The following is a 15,955-nucleotide window of genomic DNA, read 5'->3' on the forward strand; positions in this document are numbered from 1 at the left end:
GTGATAAATATAATTAACACTGCTGTACGTTATAGATGAAAGTTGTCTAGAGAATAAATCCCGAGAGTTCTCATAAAAAAAAAAAAAACATTTCTATTTCTTTGATTTTGTATCTACACGAGATGAGGAAGGGTCACTAGACTTGCTGTGGTAATCATGTCACAATGTACATAAGTCAAACCATTATGCTGTACACCTTCAACTGGTACAGTGATATATGTCAATTATATCTCAATAAAACTGTAAGAAAAAAATACCCATGAAGTTCAAGTTCTGGAGATATGAAGGTGAACAAGACAACGCCCCTACCATCCAGAAGCATGCAGCCCCCGAGGAGAGGGAGAGAGAAACTGACACCATGACACAGCAGGCTGCTCAGAAGTGACAGGTGCCTCAGGGCGGGTGTGGGTGGCCCTTGGGCGGAATCTTTAACACTGTGGGCACGTGGCATCACCACTCTGCTCCTTAGCCTAGGACATCATCTCTGATTAAGACTCTTCTCCAAAGCTTAGCTCCTCCCTGAGGGCCTCCTGCTCTAATGATCTCTCCTTCTTTTAAATTCTGCTCATATCCTGAAAGGTTCTCAGTCCAGGCTGTGCGTTAGAATCACCTGGAGAACCGGCCCCCAGATCAATGAGATAAGGATTCTCACTCTCTTCCCTGTATTGGCAGAATCACTTTTGAAGTGATTCTAAAGAGCAGCCAGGACTGAGAAGCCCTGCTCTACCCGTAGCATACAGGCCATGATGATACCCTTCAGTATTGCCAACTGTTTTATGTCTCCCATGTCCACTAAGCTGTCAACAACCTGGGGACAGCTACCCAACAATTCTGTATCTCCCCTACTTCATCACACAGGCTGAACACTAACAGCTGACAGGACACCTAAGCATCCTCCTGAAAATATACTTAATGTGGAACAAGATGCTGAAATCAGGATGCTAAAAACATGCTACAGCGAATCTAAAACACAAGGATCAGAAAGCATAGGTCAAAGAGGTTTTAGAAAAACGGACAGGCTAGAAAAAATTAATACACTGTAGGAAAATTATCTTTAAAGAAAAGGATTTTTAACCAACAGAGAATTCATCATGCATTCATTTACTTACTACACCAGACAGAGGCTTCACCACTAGGTATAAAATACCACAAGACAAATATGGTTCCTACCACTCCTGGGAATATATCCAGAAGGAGCCCTACTTCAAAAGACACTTGCACCCCAATGTTCATAGGAGCACTATTTACAATAGCCAAGACATGGAAACAGCCTAAATGTCCATCAACAGATGACTGGATAAAGAAGATGTGGTATACTTATACAATGGAATACTATTCAGCCATATAAAATGATATCATAATGCCATTTATAGCAACATGGGTGTCCCTGGAGAATGTCATTCTAAGTGAAGTAAGCCAGAAAGAGAAAGAAAAATACCATATGAGATCACTCATATGTGGAATCTAAAAAAAAAAAAGAAAAGAAAAAGACAAAAGAACATAAAAACAAAACAGAAACAGACTCATAGACATAGAATACAAACTTGTGGGTGCCAGGGGGAGGGGGTGGGAAGGGACAAACTGGGAGTTTGAAATTTGTAGATACTGACAGGTATATACAGAATAGATAAACAAGTTTATACTGTATAGCAAGGGGAAATATATACAAGATCTGTGGTAGCTCATGGTGAAAAAGAATGTGACAAAGAATATATGTATGTTCATGTATAACTGAAAAATTGTGCTCTACACTGGAAATTGACGCAACATTGTAAACTGACTATTACTCAATTAAAAAAAAAAGAAAAAAGACAAATACGGTTCCTGAGTCCTAACCTCACAGATCTCTGATAAGATTAAACAGACAACTACAACACAGTGTGATAAATGCTGTAGTGGAAGAAACAGAGACAGCTGTGGGCTCATACGGAGGCACATGACCCCATCAGGCATGTCATTCCCCTGCGCAGGCTGAGCCCAAACTTTAGCTGGGAAGCCTGAGTTGGGCTGCCATCACTTTAAACAAAATTCAGTACAGGTGACCAATTATTTTTTTTGAACATTATCCTGAAGAAGAGACTCCGTCTACTGCTAACATGAACACTGCCCTGGGCAACACTCTTCACAATGCAGCAAGGTGATTTTTCTGTTATAAATCTGTGATATGAATTTCCCCTTGATAAGCTATTAGTCAAGGCTTATTATTTGGCCCAGATTACCCCAGACAGGTTTCAGGGAGGCCTCAGACCCTGGGATGTGAAAGATGAGATTCCAGAATCACTCACTGCGAGGTTCACCAACCCCAGAAGTTCAGCCCAAACACTGTACCTGTGGCCCACAGCCGTCATAGCCAAGGCCAGATAACAGCCAATGGGCATGCCCGCCTTGACAGCCTTCAAGAGAGGATGGAACGTGGGTGACTCTGTCATTTCAGGCACAGTGCTGGAGAAGGGAACAGTTGGAGAATTCTGCTGTATTCCATAGTCGTTTTTGTGCAGTTTTAACCTCAAGATCAAGTTCCAGGCCCACTGGTTAAATGAAGTCTCAGGTGTCTCTCCATATCGAACAATACTGGCCAAATATGAAACCTAAAACAATTATTTATTTTAAGCCACATTAGTCACATACACATTAACTCACTAAGTTCGTCCACCCATCTCTTTCGGTGATGAACAATGACCTCAAAAGAGAGGACAGAATGCTTACTGGTACTCAGTGTTTCTAGCACTAAATGGAAGCAATTTCTCACTCACAACTGACCACTTCTGCTTTCTTGCCAGTCACCTTGTGAACCGGATCTGGGTCAGCTTAAGCAGAAGAGCAATAATATGAAAACTGGTATGCAGCAAATGGTGTGCTAGTAAATAAACTTAACAGCCAGTTGGAGTGTGGGGGCTCACTTCAGGTTCGCCAACTTTGGCAGTATAAAAAATTCCTACCATGGTCAATTTCAAGCCGACAGGTTAACAACTAGGTTTGCAGAGTTCCTAAAAATTTAACAACCATTTCTCCTGAGCCACTACAAGCCAGCTCCAGCACACCACTGCAGCTCAACTCAAATTCCACAATATTAAAATATTCATATGTAGGCTACTTCTTAAAGAAAGATCTTTCTCTAAATATAGAACTCAATTTCAATATCTTAAATTGCCAGAAATGTTCTTAAGAAACCTAAGGGTAAAAGTTGTAACTTTATTCACCCAGGCCATTTATCACAAAGCTTTATGTCCTCAATACATGAGAGAAGGAAATACCTGTTTCATACTTTCAGAGAGAAGCCCAGTGTATGGCTTCTGTGCAAGGTACTTCTGGTATGCTTCCAGAATCATTAAAGCTACTTCAGCATGGACTGCTTGATCCAGATGAAGAGAACCCTTTTAAAGAGAAAAATAATCACAAACATGCCATTTTGATTTTTCTGTTATACCTTTGAATGGAAAGATTAGTCAGAATAGTTTAAAAAAAAAAAAAAAAAGAATCTTAGATGCAGAAGCTAACTTTTCCGAAGCTCACATCCCCTAACAATGAAGTTTTGAAATGACAATAGGGAAAAAAAATTGAAATCTTTAAAGAACCAATGCATTTTACCTAGAAAGCCTTGAACCTTAGTCACTCCCAAGCCCAGTCATAAAAGGTATCTTTGAATGCAGCCTTCAACCTCCACCCTAGAATCTCCATAAAGACTTTGGGTTATAAATTTAAGGGCACTGACACAAACCAGGAAGGTCTTTAATTAGTATTAACTAAACAGGAAGATTTTTAATAAAATTAAGTCTATATTCTCTTTTCTTGTTCTATCACCAGTGAAACCATAAAAAATACTCAATAACACAGGCAAATACTCCTTCAGGAGCCTGATGTTGCCTATAGAATTTCCCACCCAATCTTCCTCTGCAGCCTGAAGAAATATATTCGTTAAGCCTCTCATAGAAGGTGACGTTCTGAACACTAGCAAGCGAGCGAGGAGACCTCCCAGGGACTCTGCATACAGCTCTCTGGGAGAGAAGGGCGGAGGGGCAAGGGGCGGGAGGTTCCATTCACAAATCAGAGAGTGTGACGGCGGAGCAGGGCCCCAGCAGCTCTCCCCCACCAGCACTTGAGTGAGAGAAGACCCGGAGGAGGCCACAGGCAGACCAGGAGGGCAGGGGCACCCTTGGAGGATGCTCCCTGGCTTCAGTTTCCTCAACTGTACAACAGGGGTCACGTTCACGGCAACCAAACACGACAGCTGCGAGGACTAAATGACTTGCTCAGAACAGACAGACAGGGCTGGGTTCTCTCCCCTTTCCCTTTAAACTGTTTATACATTTTGATCAAGGAGTTATATATTTTGATCAAGACGCAGGAAGAGTTTAACAGTCAAAATCACTTGATACAGCATCTTTGGAAACATGATAGACAGCAAACTCCTAATAAACTATTAGGAATAAAAACTATCACCATGAAGACCTTAACATGTGCCTAGAACCGTCCTCAGTCTCTTACATGTCCTAACTTGCCAAATCCTTACAAGAAACTTCTAAGGGAAGTCTATTAAAATAAACGCTTACAGATGAGCAACTGAGGCCCAGAGATCACACAGCGTCACACAGCCAGGAGGAGGCAGAGCTGGGGTCAGAACCCAGGCAGGCTGGCTCAGATCTCAGATTCTTAACAATGCAGTGTTTGCACAGATCTGGCAGTGACGCACAATATACAAAACGTAGGAGGCAGAAGGACCAGAAGCAGGAGAAGCAATTAGGAGGAAGTGCAGGAAATAGCCAGAAAGAAAACAACAGAAACAAATGGTCCAAGGAAAAAGGGAAGAATCTTCACTGTGGAGCAATGTATCTTCACTTAGGGGATGCCCACTCTGCAAAACAGAACTAAACTAGAGAAGACCCTAAGCTCTGACACAGCTAAACGTCATCTCACAAATGACACTCAATGTTTTGAGAGAACGTTTCTTTTGAAATTGATGTGTGGACCCCCCAGTCTCCAGGGAACAGTTTTAACACATACCTGGTCACCAAACCCCCAATTCAGTCCTTCTAGAATAACGCAGGCCAGTTTATTCTTCACCATTGTCAGGTTATAATTCAATAACCAGTCCCGAATCACAGCCATCTCGGAGGCAGAAGGTCGCCAGAGATACAAAGGTAGTTCTTTAAACAAGTATAAAGAAACCTTATTTAAAAGAAAATGATAATGATTAAAATCAAAACTTAAGGACAATCCTGTATTACTACAATATTACATTATTAAAGTGCTTGCAGAAAGTTTTCTCCAAAAGGAAGCGGTGTTTTGCTTGATATTTAGACAATGAAATGGACAACCAAATCAAGCGAATATTAAATCAAATGATACAGCAAAAGCACATTTTGCAATCCTTTGTAAAGGTCAATCTTTTTTGTACATAAACTGGTATACTTCCACTTAAAAACAAAATCACCATAGTAAGATCAAAATTTAAAGTCACAATAAGTCAGGGGAAAGTCATTCATTTTCCAAAAAGACTTAGCACTTTAAACAATTATTATTACTTCTATGGCATTTTAAAAATTATTTCTATTAGCTTCAAAGCATTCCAGGAAGGAGGTACCAGGAGTAGATAGAGATGAAACAAGATCAATCGAGAATTGATATTTGTTGAAACTGGGTAACAGGTACACAGCAATTCATTTTACTATTCTCCACTTTTGTATATATTTGAAAAATTCTGTAAGAAACAGTTTTAAAAATCCTGTACAAAAAGTCCACAGAACTGCTTTTAAATAACATATCCAGGTGCAAATTAAGATAAATCTGGGTAAACTTAATACAGTTTGCTTTAAGTAAGACTGATCGAAGAGCAGTTCATTTCATGCCTAGAACAGTGCTGTCCAGGGGAAATATAATGCAAGCCACACATGTAATTTCAATTTTTCTAATAGCCACATTTTTAAGTCAAAAGAAACAAGCAAAATTAATTTTAACAATATATTTTTCACTTAATTCAATATGTCCAAAATAAGCATTATAACATGTAATCATCACAAAAAAATTGAGACATGTTATTCTTTCATTCATACTAAGTCTTTGAAACCCAATGAATATTGTACACTTACAGCACATCATAATTTGGACTAGTCACATTTCTTTTTTTTCTTTTTTCTTTTTTTTTTATTGAGTTATAGTCAGTTTACAATGTTGTGTCAATTTCCAGTGCAGAGCACAATTTTTCAGTTATACATGAACATACATACATTCATCATCACATTCTTTTTCACCGTGCGCTACCACCAGATCTTGTATATATTTGGACTAGCCATATTTCAAAGGCGCCACAGTCACATATACCTAGCGGCTAGTGCACTGGAAAACTCAGCTCTAGTACATACAGTCAAGCATTTTTTTTCAGATTCCTGCACTGCTCCAAACTAGAGGCAAAACAAAATTTGGAAGACCAGGAAAAAAAAAAATCCGAAAGAGTAGAAAGAATGAATTTTAAAGAGACCTTTTCTTTGTCTGTGTGTAGTATGTATGTGTGCACTTAGCTAAATTTTCATAAGGATTTGTTAATAAAGGTCTTGAATATGCTGAATAAAATGGTAAAATAACCATTTTACTAACAAATAGAAAAATATGTCTGTGAACATCTGACAAAAAGAGGGAAATGATGGTACTAGAATAACGATTACAGAGACAAGATCTGTCTAGAAAAGCATCTATCCGCAGCTACACAACGTAACGGCACAGCATGGACCCACCCGTCGGGAATGAAAGTGGGGCTGCCATGTAAGGTCCTAGGATCATGAAACAGTCAACAAAGAAAAAACAAAAACAAACAAACAAAAAGTCAACAAGGGAATATTACCAAAAACTCTATGCCACTAAATTCAATTAGTTAGACAAAACGGAAAAAATCCCTTTAAAAACATAACTTACCAAAACTGACTCAGAAAAAAATTAAAATCTGAACAGCCCTGTATCCGTTTAAAATTTTCAATTTGTTACCAAAACACGTCCCACAAAGAAAACTCCAGGCCCAGATGATTTCATTGATAAACTCTATCAAACATTAAAGGAAGAATCAGCAGTAATATTACAAAAACTTCTTCAAAAAATAAGAGAAGGAACTTGTGTTATGAGGCCAGTATAACCCTAAAACCAAAACCTAACAAAGACATAACAAGAAAATAAAATTACAGATAATATTACTCATGAATATATATGTAAAAATCCTCAAAAAAAAAATTCTAGCAAATTGAACCTAACAATACATTCATAAAATAGTATACCATGACCAAGTGGTCTTTATTTCAGGAAACAATGATGGTTCAACATTTGGAAACCAGTAGATGTAATTCACCACGTTAACAGAAAAAAATTGATAAATATCATATAATCATCACAATGGATGAAGAAAAAACAACTAAACACTCATTCATGAAAAAAAAACCTCAGCAAACTGGAAACAAACTTTCTCAGACTAAAACAGAGTATCAATGAAAAACCTACAGCTAGCATTATACCTAATGGTGAACTCTGGAACCCTTTCCACGTGAAAAGGCACAAAGCAAGGATGTCCACTCTTACTACCTCTATTCAATACTGTAATGAAACACCTAGTCCATTCAGTAAGGCCAAAAAAAAGGGGGGGGGGATTAGAAAGGAGAATCCTAATGAGAATTCTCAAAAAAACAGAATTTATACAGTACACTTAACAATATATTTATGTTTTTACTGAAAGTCAAAAGATCACTCATTTTACTTGAAGATGTTAGTAAGATACACGGATTTCACTAACAAAAGTAGAATTTGTCCTCTGAAGTGAACCCATGTTTCAAATATAAATAAGAAAATATAGTATTAATTTGACGTTGTCACTGAAGCTTACCTGAATTCTATACTTTGGGATGTCCCAAAAGGCTTGGTCCTTATCAACAACTATTCCTAACCCAGAGCAACCTCCACAGACCTATAGTACACAGGATTTGCCCTCTCTTACTGGGCCTCTAAAACAAAATCATCTTCAGACTCACCCCAAGTGTGTCAGTGAAAGTTCACAGGCATAGCTCATTCCTAGGCTCTGGAGCTAGGATCTGATTCTAGACCAGCCCAAGGTCACACAGCAAAGCTATTCAAAGCCATCATATTCATCTGAAGGCATTGGAGGCTTGAACAAGTTCCTCCAAAACTGTCAGCAGTTCACGGAACACAAAGAACCATACGTATAAACAGAGAGCGCAGGCATCTTTTAGAAGACATGCTCTAAAAAAGCATTATGGGGTGGGGGAGGGTACAGCTCAGTGGTAGAGCACAATGCTTAGCATCCACAGGGTCCTGGGTTCAATCCCCAGTACCTCCATTAAATAAGTAAATAAATAAATACCTAGTAAATACTAGGTTAAAAAAAAAAGATAGGAAGTTTCCTCTTTAAAAAAATAAAATAAAATAAAAAACATTATGATTTTAATTTTTACACTTACAGTTAAGCATATCTCTGGGCACAATTTATTACTAGAAGTATTATGACTAAGTTAAAAATGTAAGTGTGGCCAAATCCAGAAAAACACATGACAGATAAAGGTCACGAACTCAATCAAACTGAAAGACCCATGAGACCCACCATACATTTCTTTGGAATTCATTCCATTAGATGATCACTCAAAAAGGAGCAACCAAAAACTTGCTCTTGTTTGCAAATGAAAAGCCCTTCATCCCACTATCGTCATAGCAAGTGGGATACAATGTTCTTCTTAGAAAGGAAAAGTACCATGTACTGCTACCATGGAAAACAGTATGGCGGCTCCTCAAAAAATTAAACATAGAATTAACATATGAACCAGCAATCCTTCTTCTGAGTACATACTCAAAAGAATTTAAAGCAGAGTCTCAAAGAGATATCTGTATGCTCATAGTCACTGCAGCATTATTCACAACAGCCAAAAGGTAGAAGCAACCCGTGTCCATCAGCGGATGAATAGATTAAACATGATAAATACACATAGCAGAATATTATTCAAGCTTTAAAAGGAAGGAAATTCCGACACATGCTACAACATGCGTGAACATTTTTGAGGTCATACTACCAGGTGAAATAAGCCAGTCACAAAAGGACAAATACTGTACAAGTCCACTTTTTTGAGGTCCCGAGAGCAGTCAGACTCAAAGAGACAGAAAGTAGAATGCTGGCCGCCAGGAGCAGGGAGGGAACGAAGAGCTAGTGTTTAATGAGCATACAGTTTCAGTCCTGCAAGATGAAAGACTCCTGCGGGTGGGTGGTAGTGACGGTAGGCGGCGAAACGACGTGAATGTGCCGACGTCACTTTAAAAAATGGTTAATGTGTGTTTTATGTTGTGTATAATTTACCACAATTAAGTTTCTTTTAATTAAAAAAAAATAACATAAACTTTCCTTGGGAAAGCATAATACAGCATTCATTCTTCATTTAGAAGAAAAAAAAGCCTCACAAACTAATCTGTCATTGGAATCTGCTCACTCGTGAATGGAGAAAGTAATGATAGTTACCAGTCATCTAACCTACACAGAAGATGCAGTGACTGAAGGATGGAAAGGCCCTTGCAAATACAGGCCCAGAGAAAAACACTATCACTTTAAAAATTTCTCCTGAAGTATGACATATGAATAGACGACCTGCCATTAGAAAAACTCACTCATTATAGCCTTATTATAGAGGATGAAGAAAATCTTCACTTAAGTGTATGTTTTTTAAAATGACACATTCAGAGGAAGATACAGCTCAAGTGGCAGATTGCATGCTTAGCACACACAAGGTCCTAGGTTCAATGCCCAGTACCTCCTCTAAAAATAAATAAATAAAATGACACACTCATACAATAGAACACCACTTGGCAATAAAAAGGGATGAAGTACTGACCCGTGCTACAATATGGATGAACCTGGAAACATTTTATGCTAAGTGCAAGAAGTCAGTTATAAAACATTACACACATATTGTATGATTCCATTTATATAAATATCCAGAATAGGTAAATCCACAGACAGAAAGTAGATTTGATGGTTGCTTAGGACTAGAGAACACGTAAGTCTGGCAGCTAAAGGTATGTGGTTTCTTTCTAAGGTGATGAAAATGTTCTAAAACTGACAGTGGTGACAGCTACACACGTGTGTGAGTATACTAACAACCACTGACTGTACACTTTAAATAGATGAATTGAATGGTATGTGAATTTTATCTCAAAGCTGCTTTTGTAAAAGGGATTGTGACAACAGAATTAAACTGCATCTGTCTTGTTCAACTTAAATTACTACTTTTAATTTTGCTTTTGACTGATTTAAAGTATGTCTTCTTTTTCAATCAGAGTTCTTTCTTCCTGGAATAAAATATAAGAATTATAAAAGCCAAACAAAATTGTGAAATAAAAACTATTAATTAACTACAAGCTATAATCAAAGTACAAACCTGTGGCTGAAGGAGGTGGGAAAGTCACTTTGAGAGGATTAAGAAAAACAATCCATTTTTTTATAAGCGCCAGCTAACCCCAAGCAGGCACAGTGAATGGCACAGAAAAATGTTTAATAAATGACACAATAAATGTTCTCTTCACCCTGTCATGCCCATGACTCAGTCATCCTAACCACCTTACTATTTTTCCCACTGCTCTATTACTCCAGGATTTAAACAAAACAAAACAAGCAAACAAACAAAAAATGAAACAAACAAAGAAACAAAAACTGGTGCTCTTACCATTCCAACCTGGTCAATGGTGTCTTGAACTCTATTCAAAAGGACAGAAATTATCTCAGGGTGAACCGCTGTGATGGCCCCTAACAGCTCTCGACCAACTTTTGAAAAAGTCTCTCTGGTGGACAGGGTGACGTAAGATACCTAAAAGTGCATTGGGGTAGAGATGGCGTTTTTAATACCAATTATCAGTAAAAATGCATTTCCATAATTTATTCAGGGCGTTTTCAAGTAAAGTGGAAAGAATATCACATTGAGCTTTGGTTCACACTGCATTCAAAGAGATGTCCAAATTTCAGAGAGCCACGTGTCTACTCTGAGTCTGGAAGATGGAAGGAGACAGAATGTGGGGGAAAGGCAACTTCAGAACAATGACTTCAAGTGCTAGATTCGGAAAGTGTATCCCAGAGTCGTCAGAACAATTAAACAGTCCCTTCCATATAAAAATTTTTCCAAATTTGAGGAAACCAATAAAATGATGAAAATCAGAATGCATTTCATAGAAATATCTATTCTCTCTTAAAAAATAAGATTGCACTCAGCCATAAAAAATAATAAAATAATGCTATTTGCAGCAACATGGATGGACTTGGAGATTGTCATTCTAAGTGAATTAAGCCAGAAAGAGAAAGAAAAATATCGTATATCACTTATATGTGGAATCTAAAAAAAAAAGACAAACGAACTTATTTACAAAACAGAAACAGACTCACAGACATAGAAAGCAAACTTATGGTTACAGGGCGGAAAGACAGTGGGAAGAGATAAATTGGGAGTTTAAGATTTGCAGATACTAATATACGTAAAACAGATAAACAACAAGTTCACACTGTATAGCACAGGGAACTACGTTCAGTATCTTGCAGTAACAGTGAAGATAAAAATACATATTAAAAAAATTTTAAATAAAAAATAAGATCGCCAATTTCAAGAACTTCTAAAACATTAATGTTCACCAGCTCCTCTTGAACTTCTAAAGTACAGGTTACAATCCATTCATGCCAACGGCCAACAGTGTTTTTGTTTTTGTTTTTGTTTTTGTTTTAATATAATGGAACAGAACAGAAAAATAAGAGTAGAATAAAATAGAACAGAAAAATGTGAGAATGCATCACAGTAAGACTAAGTATTCCTTCAATTTCACACATGTGCGCACGCACGCGCACACACACACACACACACACACACACACAGAATCATAATGTAATGCAGAACACAGCTTTCACTCTGAGCACTGGTCAAAACATTGAAACACCATTCAAGGACATAAATATTACTTTAGCAATGGATTTTGAGAATGTCATTTTATATATGTGAAAATATACATTATCCCCTCAATTTTTTCAGACCATGAGATATTCTGGAATTCCCAATCCACCTAATCTTTAACGTCATGCATGGTTACAAAGCACAAGTACTGGAACAGCTTAAGAGAGTATTTGATCCTGGAAAAGAGTTTTAGATTCTCCAGTTCTGTCATTCCTAAATTGGAATACTGAGGGGGAGGATAAAAAAATCTTCTTCAAACATAATTTTACTTAAATTTACTTGAATATTTTGCAGGAAAATCTTTTATGAAGATAAACTGACTGCTTATAGTGAAAATGTGCATTTTAAAAAAATATAAACAAAACTCCAAGTAATGTTTTGGTAACCATTTGGATTATGTTCCTCAACACTTGGGGGTCCAAAGTTCACTCTCTTCTACTGTTAGGGATGGCTCAGTGAAAAAGTGAAGAAAGCAAGGATCTCATCCCAGCCTGTCATTTTATAGATAAAGAAACCGAAGCCCAGAGTGGTAAGGTATCTTTTCTGATGTGAGATGGGCAGTGATCAGCAGATCTTCTAACAAAGCCAGATCTCTTTCAGTATTCTTTCCACCATCTTATTTAAATCGGCTGGGAAGCCAGGTTTCCATGTTATTGGCAAGGTCAGAGGAGTGGAGATGGGGCGGGGGAAGCAGGGCTAAGGAACAGAAAGTATTAAAACTACAACTGTCAGGCTGTCAAAACTCATACATCAATGATGAGAGAGCGGGGAGAAATGGGACGGGTGTGATTCACACGTTCAGTACTCCTTACAGATTATGTCCTTCCACAGTGCAGACAACACAAGGCTGTAATGTTTTTTTAAAAGCAATCCCAGAAGAATCAACGACTGGACAGTTCAAAAGAAAATGGTTTAAACTGGCTTCTAAAACTTTATATCCTAACCTCATATATCTCCAGCACAATAATTTTTATGAAGTCTTCGTCCACATTGGTTCTTCTGGCCTGCGCCATCTGAGCAAAAGTAGTTAGAAGGCAAATCTCTTCTGAGCTATTCATGGAAGAAAGACACTTCTCAAAGTTGACAAAATGTTCTGGGTCTGCAAGTTAAAGAAAATTAAAATGAGGAGAGAATAAACATATGTTTGAGGAAAAAGATACAAAACTAAAAGACATTAAGAAATATTTAAAGACACAAAACATCTTTCTTTGCCCCAGAATGGATTTCTACAGGCATCAGGAAGAAGACTGGGCCAGATGAAATTTCAATTGTAAATATGATGTTTTCTCAGGCAACACTTAACATCTTCCAAGCTTCAGTTTCCCCATCTGTCTCAAAAGGTTATTTTGAGATTAGATGTCATGTCACTGGTGATGTTCTGTCAGCTGCAAAGCACTGCTACTGTCACGAGGAGAGACCTCCTCAGTGGCACACTTGAAGCTACTTGGTAACTGTCAGCCAAGTGAATGACAACCCTATTAACGAAAACCGCTCAGACTAGCTAAGTACTCAGTACCAACATGGCATTCTAAACAAATGACATTTGCTTATAAATAAAAATTGGGGGCAAGAAATTAGCTATGATGACGACTGCAATACTGATGAATATAATTAACAATATATATATGTCTTGTCTGTTTCTCAAGAGGAGGCTGTGTGAGCAGTATTACATTTTGTCACTAGGGGGCAGTCTTGGCAAACAGCTTTGTGGTAAGTGACTGAAAACCAAAATGTTGCAAAGGCAAAGCTGTGTAGAGGGAAGAAAATAGTCTATTTAAAAAATACATTCCCCATGGAATTTTTTACAGTAAGAAGGCAACAAGCCGACAATTCCTTTCATACGTTTACACATTTGAGAAATCAAAGGTAGTTCATCAATTTTTCAGTATTTTCAAAATGACTCCATGGGGTACTTACCAATCCAATTTTCATTTCCTGTCCCCAGACTGAGTTTATACTAGAACTTCCTGTCCAGAGCATTTGAAGAATAATGAAAATTGGAATTATCATTCTAATAAGCCAAAACAACAAAGCAGTCTCTTAAATTTCAAAGTGATTACAGTGAGTCCACAGAGTCAAACATTCCGTCTCAGCCCTTCTAAAAGCAAAAAGAATAAAGCCGCGAAGGGAAAAGGCACATGGGTGGGGGAGGCGGAAGCTGCCCATTTCTGGCGAGGCTGTACCTTGCAGGCGCTTCTTGCACTCGGCGGGCGGGAGGACGGTGCAGAGCTCCTCCAGATCCCTGCTCTCCACCTGGTGCATGAGATAGAAGAGCTTCCAGAGCATCTGGACCGACAGTGTCCCGAAGGGCATTTCCGACATAAACAGCCAAATGCCAAGTCTATGCGTTTTAAAAAAAGAGCAGGAATAATTTACATTATCAGGCAACTCCACCACAGAGAAAGTAGACAAACCGTCAGCTCTGATAGGAAAAAAAAAATTCTCAAATTCTTAATGGCACTACAGCAATTTTTTCTTAGCATACTTAAGTCATAAATACCTAGAGGATGAAGAATAGCAGGAAATACACACAAAGCACCTAGTCTGAGCCAGGCACTGTTCTGACCGCCACAACATCTATTTATCATCTCCCTCCATCCTCACTAAAACCAAGGCAAGCACTATTGTTGGTATTAGCCCCGATTTATATGAGAGGCTACTGGGGCACACAGAGGGTAGTTAAGAAGCAGAGCTGGGTTTTGAACCAAAGATCCTTTTAAGGTCCCAAGACAGAAAGGCTCTTTAGACTGGAAGCGTGTGTCTCAAGCACGTGCACAGGTACACGTGTGCACACACAGACAGGTGCATGGGGGGGGGGAATCAAAAGCTCTCCGCGCCCCCTCACTCATCACCGAATGAAGTCCAAACTCCTCACCCTGCATTTGAAGGCTTCCATAAAATAGCTCAGATCCATATTCCCAACCAGAGCCCTCTGTGCATTCAGATTATCAGACCATTCCTGGACAAGCCCGGAAAGAACTCCCCAACTCCAAGCCACCATCCCTCCCCTGATGTCCTCCTCAGCACCGTTACGGAATTCTAACCACACCTGACTATGGCATTATCATACCCTTTATCAGTGTTTCTCACATCGCAATGGGCAGAAAAATCCCCTGGAGACTGTGGAAAATGCAGAATTCCAAGACCCATGTAAGACATGCTGATTTTGTGGGCCACAGCTGGAGCCCAAGAATTTTCACTTTCTACAGTCACCCCAGATGACTCAGATTCAAGTGATCCTTAACCACACACAGTGAGAAACATAAATGTGTAACTGATGAACACATACCAGCATGCAGTAATTTGACAGCAGAAACCAAGTCTGTATAAACCAGCATGTAACTCAGAATCTTGTTTAATTATTCAGTACCTAAACTAGTATCTCAAAAAAATTCCATACTCAATAAATGCTCATTAATACTTTGTTACATGAATTTTATCTCAATAAAAAAAAATCTAAGAAAGAAAAACAGGGAGGTACTTAAAACTGTTGCTATATTTTGGGCAAAACTACAACTTAATCAATCATAGAGAAAAAGAAATCAAATACTGCATGCTTAACCTGTCTGTGGCCCAAACCATCACTGACTTCGACTCTGAAAAGCAACTTTAGACTCCTGAGCCAGAGCTGAAGAAACTTCTCTCAGCTCATGTGGGTCAGGCTTCTGTCTTATTAAGTAATTATCCCAACACTGCACACGGGACTTGACGTTCTTGTGTAACGGATCCCAAAACACTGAGGCCTTCAATGTAATGTCATAAGACAGTGAATATTTCAGGCTACAAAATTCCCCATATGGCAGACATGAAGCTGAGTGCAGCTGTGGTTTTCGTTGTCTGTCTTTCGGTTCTGGTTTGTTCTGTTTTAGCTTGGGGGATAGCTACTGCCAAAAATCTCCATGGGAGCGGAGGGTGTAGCTCAGGGGTAGAGCGCGTGCTTAGCACGCACAAGGTCCTGGGTTCAATCCCCAGTGCCTCTGTTAAAAAAATAAAAT

At 38.6% G+C, this 15,955-nt stretch overlaps 1 protein-coding gene across 3 annotated transcripts in view; it reads right to left on the reverse strand.

Annotated features, from left to right (window-relative positions):
* EPG5 (ectopic P-granules autophagy protein 5 homolog) overlaps positions 1 to 15,955 on the reverse strand; it is a 97,760-nt gene that overhangs the window by 67,341 nt on the left and 14,464 nt on the right. For all 3 annotated transcript variants that reach the window (XM_032470650.1, XM_032470651.1, XM_032470652.1), the window contains 6 exons: positions 14,144 to 14,301; positions 12,905 to 13,059; positions 10,695 to 10,835; positions 5,002 to 5,166; positions 3,255 to 3,374; positions 2,329 to 2,588 (listed from right to left, as the gene is read on the reverse strand). In XM_032470650.1, coding sequence (XP_032326541.1) covers positions 2,329 to 2,588; positions 3,255 to 3,374; positions 5,002 to 5,166; positions 10,695 to 10,835; positions 12,905 to 13,059; positions 14,144 to 14,301 — 999 coding nt within the window. The remainder of the gene's footprint in view (positions 1 to 2,328; positions 2,589 to 3,254; positions 3,375 to 5,001; positions 5,167 to 10,694; positions 10,836 to 12,904; positions 13,060 to 14,143; positions 14,302 to 15,955) is intronic.

Source organism: Camelus ferus, chromosome 30, assembly GCF_009834535.1.
Source record: "Camelus ferus isolate YT-003-E chromosome 30, BCGSAC_Cfer_1.0, whole genome shotgun sequence".
Taxonomy (NCBI): Eukaryota; Metazoa; Chordata; class Mammalia; order Artiodactyla; family Camelidae; genus Camelus; species Camelus ferus.